At 44.9% G+C, this 8,683-nt stretch overlaps 1 protein-coding gene across 1 annotated transcript in view; it reads left to right on the top strand.

Moving 5' to 3' along the window:
- Positions 1-7,778, top strand: part of LOC137517534 (mediator of RNA polymerase II transcription subunit 1-like) — a 272,907-nt gene extending 265,129 nt beyond the window's left edge. The window contains exon 14 of the mRNA XM_068234521.1: positions 7,202-7,778. Within this exon, the coding sequence (XP_068090622.1) occupies positions 7,202-7,778 (577 nt within the window). The remainder of the gene's footprint in view (positions 1-7,201) is intronic.
- Positions 7,779-8,683: the final 905 nt, after the last annotated feature.

The following is an 8,683-nucleotide window of genomic DNA, read 5'->3' on the forward strand; positions in this document are numbered from 1 at the left end:
AAGAAGAAGAAGAAGAAGAAGAAGAAGAAGAAGAAGAAGAAGAAGAAGAAGAAGAAGAAGAAGAAGAAGAAGAAGAAGAAGAAGAAGAAGAAGAAGAAGAAGAAGAAGAAGAAGAAGAAGAAGAAGAAGAAGAAGAAGAAGAAGAAGAAGAAGAAGAAGAAGAAGAAGAAGAAGAAGAAGAAGAAGAAGAAGAAGAAGAAGAAGAAGAAGAAGAAGAAGAAGAAGAAGAAGAAGAAGAAGAAGAAGAAGAAGAAGAAGAAGAAGAAGAAGAAGAAGAAGAAGAAGAAGAAGAAGAAGAAGAAGAAGAAGAAGAAGAAGAAGAAGAAGAAGAAGAAGAAGAAGAAGAAGAAGAAGAAGAAGAAGAAGATACAGTAACACTACTGAACAAAATTTAGGACACAACTTCTCTTTCCACATTTTTTTTTTTTTTTTAAAGGAACATCCCCACATAATCACTTGCTGTTGTTACTTGGAAAAAAAGATGTTTCTTGCATCATTCACCCTCAAAACAAGTGTTGGAAGCTATTTAAGGCCAATTCGAATAGTCAGCTCGAATAGTGAGCTCGAATACCGACTCGAATAGTGAGCTCGAGGTCGAATCGAATAGTAAAAATTATTCGACTCGAATATTCGACTGACCTCGAATAATTTACTATTCGAATTCGACCAAACTCGAATTTTAAAAAGGGGTATTTGCGCATCACTAATAGGAATAATGCCTTATTGGCTAGTAGTTGCCATCCTCCTTCTTTGGTCAAGGGACTCCCCAAAAGTCAGTTAATTAGAGCCCGCAGAATTACCTCTAGCGATGAGAAATATCAGAAACAGTTCAAAAGAATGGTGGTGGATTATGAAAAGCGAGGATACCACAGAGAGATGGTGGAGGAAACGGCAGCTCAGGTAGCTAGAATGGATAGAAGTGAGTTGAGAGGGAGAAAGGATGCCAGTAATAAAGAGCTCCAGGAGGGAGTACAATTTATCCTCACTTACGATAACCATGCATCAGACATTAGAAAATGTCTACGTACGGCTTGGTCAGTGGTGGAAACTGATCCGCTGCTGTCCAAGGTTTTTCACTCTCCCCCTAGGATGGTCTTTAGGAAAGGTAAAAGTATTAGGGATCAGCTAGTGAGGGCGGACCTGAGGGGACCCACTGAGACAACTGCGACATTTATCCCACGCCGTAAAGGCACGTTCCCCTGTATGAACTGTCAGAATTGTTCATCTATAATCCGGGGTGATTATGTCACTCATACCACAAAAGGGACACGAATTATGATCAAGGGTAATTATTCTTGTACTACGACAAATGTGATTTACCTGCTAAAATGTCCTTGCGGAATGGGTTATGTTGGACAGACAACCAGGGATGGGAGAAGGAGGATTAATGAACATAGGAGTGATATTAGGAATTATAAAAAAGAGAAGGAGAATAAAGAAAAATTTAAAGAAAAATTTAAGGATAAATTTGAATCTCCCGTAGGTTGCCATTTCCAGGAGTGTGGACATGCAGTGGGCGAATTAAGATGGTGCATACTGGAGAAGGTGTTCTGGCAAGAGGGAGTGGACCCCCAAACCTCCTTGTTACGTAGAGAAAGCAAATGGATATATGATTTGGGTACTCTGGCGCCTAATGGCATGAATGAGGCCTATAATTTGAAGTGTTTTCTATGATTTTGTATAATATAGCCTGTCTCTTTAAGTAATGTGCCCGCCCCTGTGGGGGTGTGTTTTAATTTTGAATTGCTTCTATATATATGGATGCTGCACAAATAGTCTGTAAGCACTTGATAAAGATCTGTTGGTCGAAACGTTGTGCTGTCTTGCACTGTGGTACATATAATAAAATTGGCCAATCAGGCCTAAAATCCAGGTCGAGACCCAGTCGTGTATTCTATTTGGACTGTTGCTGCACCTTGGGTGGATACGGGTGTGACTGGTTGACTCCCTGGTTTGAAGCATATACCTGGGTTGAAGTAATAAGGTAATCTATCTTATTTTGCACAGTGATTCTGGAGCCATGCTGGCTTAGGTAGTCAGTCTGGAACCCCGAACTTCCTGCTGGCGGGGGGCGGAGTTTGAGGCCACACGCAGGCAGTTGACAGACACTGCACTCTGCGTATGGCTGTTAAGGAAGCCAGAAAGGGGAGGTCTTAGAGGAGGGGCAGAGCGTGTTTGCTCTGTCTCTATTGGCCAGCGGGGGAGCAAGGGGGAGAGTGAAGGCTGTGCAATCATGCAGGGCGCTGGGAGCCTGAGCTGCGAGTCCTGCAGTGTGTGCAAAAGCCTGCAAAATGGGAACATAAATGAATATGAAGGTGGCCACCAGCGCCTATTGATTGACATGCCGCCCCAAGCGGCTGCCTATAGTGCCTGTGGCTCCAGGCGCCCCTGTAAATGCTGTGCATGTATGCAAGCATGCTGACCCGTGTGTCTGTGTGCGTGCTGCTAGATGTATGTGTGATTTAGTGAGTGTTGCTAGGAGAAGTGTATATGTGTGTAATTCAGTGAGTGCTGAATCCCTCCCCCTTGTCCTGCCTCCTCCTTAGACCAGTAACCAGGTGGTGTTCCAGCCCCATCTCACTTCTGCTGCAGTTTTGCTTCAGTTACATGCAGAGCTACTGTACTCTATAAGGCCATTTTCCACTGAAAATCGCACAATGAAAACTCAAACGCATGCAATTTTATTTGATTTTTGTCCTTTGCAATTGTATGTATTTTAGTTTTGTTTTGCATTTGTGGTTTGTATGCATTTCCTATGGTGGAACGCAGCGTGACCAAGTGTCTCCGTGACACGAAACGGCCGTCGCTCTCCGCCATCCACACCCGCCGCCCACCTCCTCCACCATCATCGCTCCACACCATGGTATGTTAACTGTTTGACTGCTATACAGAGTCCCATGTGATGTTTTTCCTCACTGCTGCAATTAAACATGGATGTTTCAAGACGGAAGGTGCACGCATTTTCCTTCCTTATCAACACGATTTCCTATGGCTCCTCCCAGGGGCATTACTAAGATCCTAAAAGATCCGGGGCACCAAGAAGGAAGATGAAGTGCAATGAAAAACGGGCGTGGCCATGACTTGGGCATAGCCAACTGTAATGTCACCGTGTAACTCAAAGGGGCCATGAGTTTTTTTTTCTTATAATACAGTTAGGCAAAGTGACCCTAAAGGTAATTAGACAACGTTTTCCCCCCAAAACACACACATAAAAGCAGCATTTCCCCCACAAAATACACACAACAATGCAGTGTTTCCCCCATGATGTGGTGGTCTCCCATCAAGGATGTGGGAAACATGAAAGGAGCATTATCAGATTCTGGGTGCTTGTAGGCGTGACGCAGGCACTGTCACTCCATGCATAAGTAGCAAAACACAATCCATCAGCCCACCAGTAGTATTCCAATGCAATGCACTTTTATTGTGCAGTAAGGCAGCTGGCTCCATAAAGCTGGCCCCCTACAATCAGTGCAAATAAAAATGTAAAAATTCCATCCTGTTTGGTTAGTGCTACGTTTGTGCCACAAAAATTAAGATTTGTGCTGCTTTAATTTTGAAGATAATAGCTCTTATTTTCTCCAAAACTATAACCTGATCCAGCCCCTGTAAAACAATCTATGGGCATGAAACGGAGTATGGATGGATAGTGCTGTGTGCGCTCATTTGCTCTGGAAAAATCATCTTTCTATCTTTCATAGCTTTTGAGATATTCACGTTTTTATAAAGGTCAAACGCCTTAATCAGCCTTTGCGATGTTGTGAGGGGGCTGAGTGAACATTTGACCTTTTATAAAAATTTGAATATCTCAAAAACTAAAAGATGGTAAGATGATTTTTGCAGCACACATGAGCACATACACAGCACTACCCATGCATACCAGTTTCATGTCTGTAGGTTCTTGTACGGGGCTGGGTGGTGATGTTATTTTGGACAACTTAAGTGCTTTTACTGTATCTTCAAAACAAAAGCGGCACAAATATAGGCAGGGCCGGGACAAGGTACTCCAACAACAGAGGCAGAGATTGCGAAATGCGCCCCTCCCCCCCCCCCCCCCCCCCGACCATTGCCACTCCGATTTACATAACACTTATCCCATCCATAAACATATATGAATCCTACCAACCTAACTCACACACACTAATCATTTTGCATTCCACAGAGAACAGTGTATACAGGATACATACATATACACATACGCCGATTGATCAATCAATATGCTACCATATCATATTGCATACCGGCCTTGCACTCCCCACATCATAACGGCCATAGACCTTGCAATATTTATTGAATACATCCACGCTATTAGATGAGCAGGCACTCTATCCTCGCCCCTCACACACAATGCACACACACACACACACACGGTACACATACAGTACACACAAATAGATACAGTACACACACATACACAGTACACACACACACAGTACACACACATAGATACAGTACACACACATACACAGTACACATACACACAGTACACACACATACACAGTATACACACAGTACACACCCATACAGTACACACACATATATACAGTACACAGAGACATACAGTGTATACACACACAGTGCACACACAGACAGACAGAACAGATACAGTACACACACACATACAGACTACACACATATACAGTACAAACAAAACAAAACAAACAAACACAGAACATTTATATCGCGCTTTTCTCCTGGCGGACTCAAAGCACCAGAGCTGCAGCCACTAGGACACGCTCTATAGGCAGTAGCAGTGTTAGGGAGTCTTGCCCAAGGTCTCCTACTGAATAGGTGCTGGCTTACTGAACAGGCAGAGCCTAGATTCGAACCCAGGTCTCCTGTGTCAGAGGCAGAGCCCTTAACCATTACACTATCCAGCCACCGAGTACTGTACAGATACAGTACATACACACACTACACACATATACACACAGACAGTACAGATGCAGTACACACACACACACACACACACACACACACACACACACACACACACACACACACATATATATACAGACTACACACACATATATACAGACTACACACACACATATATACAGACTACACACACATACACACAGTACACACACACAGCGCACACCCATACAGTACAGATACAGTACATACACACACACAATATACACACAGACACAATACACACACAGACACACATACAGTGCACACACAGATACAGTGCACACATACACAGTACATACACACATTTAGACATACAGACACACACACACTGTACACATATACACTCATTCTCTTTTTCAACCCCCTCCCCCCTTCCTTCCATACCTGCTTCATTCCAGCAACCGCATAACAGCTGGGTCCCTCTCCCCCTGCAGACATCCAAAGGCAGGGGCCCCAACCGTCCCGTTTTCGCCGGGACCGTCACGGGTTGGGGGAGGGGTCCTGCTGTCCCGGGATAGCCCCCCTTGTGTCCCGGCAGGCAGCAGCTCCTCTCCAGCGGAGGAAAAAAGAAGGATCGAGGCGCCAGCCGCGGCTGTGGTGTGCGGGATGCGGGCCAAGCTTGTCCCCCCTCCCTCCGAATGTGCCCCCCAGTGTCCCCCTGTATGGCGAGATACGAGCGCAGCAGAGCGGCAGTCTTACCATCTTCCTCGCGTACTGGCATCTCGTCTTCCAACTACTTCCTGTGACGTCACAGGAAGCGGAGAAGACGAGATGCCCATATGCGAAGAGGAATGGTAAGACTGCCGCTCTGCTGCGCTCGTATCTCGCCATACAGGGGGACACTGGGGGGCACATTCGGAGGGAGGGGGGACAAGCTTGGCCCGCATCCCGCACACCACAGCCGCGGCTGGCGCCTCGATCCTTCTTTTTACCTGGGCACCCTCACCCTTCTCCCCACCATTCATACATATATATATATATATATATATATATATATATATATATATATATATATATATATATATATATAAAAATATATATATATATATATATATTTTTTTTTTTTTGACTAGGGGTGTGGTTGGGGGCGTGGTCGGGGGCGTGGCTTAAGTGTCCCGGTTTCTCATCTCAAAAAGTTGGGAGGTATGCCAAAGGCATGACGTTTATTGCCGTCTAATAGAGCTATCACGGTGTCCCTCCCCCATCCAGAACAGCCACAGCTCAAGCTCACACGCAGCGAGTGTTGCAAACAGGCAACTCTGCAGGAAGCCGGCATCACTTCCCTTACATCAGAAGCTGGCTTCCTGCTGTTGCCTAGCAACACTATGCAATAGCCGTGCCTGTCATCACGCTGATGACAGCGCGGCTATTGTGGGGCAGGCAGTGCGCTCTAGGGGGCTGGCGCGGAAAATAGGGGACGGGGAATGGTTACTTCACAGCGCCAAGCGGGCGGGAGAGATCGGAGAGGAAGTCATTAGGCGGGTGGGCGACCAAGAAGAGTGCAAAGCAAAGCGAGGCAGCATGCAGCCAGGAGGAGAGCACACAGGAATGCGCCCTCAAGCTGCCCCGCCCTGAGGCTGGAGCCTGTCTAGCCTCTGCCTCGGCCCGGCTCTGAATATAGGACTAACCAAAGATGATGAAGGTTTTCATTTGTGCCGATTGTAGGGGGGCAGGGAGTGAAGCTTCTAGGAGCTTGCATGGCAATATGGAATCATGTATTTTTGCTCATTTAGTGTAGATGCACTTTCATTTTCCCATTTGCCTGTCACCTCTCTTACTTTCAAGTAGTTGGTTGGGATTAAGAGAGAAGCTGCTAAAATGCCATTACAAAACCGCAAACCGGTATTTGATGTTCGCAAGACTCCAGAGGCAACAGCAGCTTCAAAGTGCAGGATCCTCCAAAGCACTGCAGTTATGCATAAACTTTCTATTTGCCCCTATTTGAACTATATAGGACAATCAGAGCAAAATATTGTTTACATAATAATTTTGAATAGTGTGTAAAGGAAATGTCAATAATAACCTCTCTGTCATCTGGCTTCTGGTAGGGAGGTTATCTTCTATGGAGCGAGGCCAGATTGGTTGTACTCTTCTTGCTGTGTGTTCTGCATTATTACTTCAAAGCAACATACAGTATCTTCAGTATAGATAACCATAAAATATCACCACTGCCAGTGACTTTGACCCTTTCCTTTTTTTTTCTGTATCCAAAACTAAAATGACTTTAGTTCCACTATGACTTTAAAGACTAATATCCTGTTTTTCATTGTTTTCCCCTCCCTTTCAGCTGTATGTCAATTCCTATCACCATGAGATCCATTTACAAGAAGGTTCAAAGAGATTTTTTTCAGAAAAGGGAGCCTTCAGATTCTCAAAATGATGGGGAACTTTCTTCCCATGACTTATCAGACGATTTGAGCAATTCAGCAAATGACAAACAAGTAGATAGTTTCATTCTTGAAAAAAGTGTTGGATTTTGTTCAGCCTATGATCCCAATGAAGAACTTTTTCCTGATACTGACAATATCAATTCTGTTGATCCACAAGAGCAGAGTCTATGTCCTCAAGAAAATAACTCCAGCTTTACGGAAGATGTTTGTAGTAATATTACTGATGTAGAAGAGCCACATTCTAGTCTTGCTGAGGAATCTTATTCAAGTTTTGCTGAGGAGCCCAATTCAAGCATTGTACAGGAACTGAGCCCTATCATGGCTAGTGTCCCAAGTTCTAATCTAGCAGAAGATCTGAGCTCCAGCATTACAGAAGAGCTAAGCTCAAGCACTGCAGAAGAAATCAATCAGAATGTTTTGGGACATGCCATGTCTCAGTCTGTTGAAGAATGTGAAATGGATGAAAGTTACTGAAAACAGAGTTTATCATATAAATATATTCCCGCATAATAAAATCTACACTCTTGTGTTTTTCTTATTTATGGACTATAACAACCTTTTAACTGACAACTTGAACAAGACTAAGGCCCGGTTCACACTGTATATTTAAGCCAAACTGATCTGGTAAAGCGGATCTGGTCTTTGCTTCACCGGAACCATATGGCTTGGTTCACATTGGCAAACTGATCTGTGAAAACTGATCCATTTGCCACTCTAGCAGGTGAGGGAGGGTACAGCAGCCGGGCAGATGAGGGACAGTTAAATGTACCCAGGCGTCTTCTTCATTGCAGCTGGGTGGTAGAGCGGGTTTCTTCCAGGCTTCTGTGTCATGTGACTAGTCACATGATGCATGTAGTCACATGATGCGGAAGACAGTAGACAGTAGACTGAAGCCTGGAAGAAACCATCTCTACCGCCTGGCTGCAATGAAGAAGACTCCTTGGTAAGTTTACCCTCCCTCACCTCCCCGGCTGCGGCACCCTTCCTCACCCACCTGCCTACTCTGGTACGGCCCAGTTCGCATCCCCACATCCCTCCAGACCTCCACCCCCATTGGGTTTTGCACTCCGAACAGTCTGTTTCTTTACTAGTGTAAGGAAACGTTCTGTTCTTTCATTGTCCCCAATGCAGGGCTTCATCTTCTGTTTCAGGACTGCTGGGCTCAGCGGTCCAGAAAAATTAGTGCTGCAGCAAAGTAGCGTTCCAGTCAGCGAAATGGATCCATAGGAACAGAGGCATGTGAACGGTTCCATAGGTTAACATTGGATCCGTTTGCATCAATTTCATTTTGACAATATCCGTTTCCGTTCCACTTACGGTCTTCTTTTTAACGCTGAGAACCAGGCCTTGGGGCTCAATTCACTAAGAGGTGGTCAGTA

The sequence above is a fragment of the Hyperolius riggenbachi genome, chromosome 5, assembly GCF_040937935.1.
Source record: "Hyperolius riggenbachi isolate aHypRig1 chromosome 5, aHypRig1.pri, whole genome shotgun sequence".
Lineage (NCBI taxonomy): Eukaryota > Metazoa > Chordata > Amphibia > Anura > Hyperoliidae > Hyperolius > Hyperolius riggenbachi.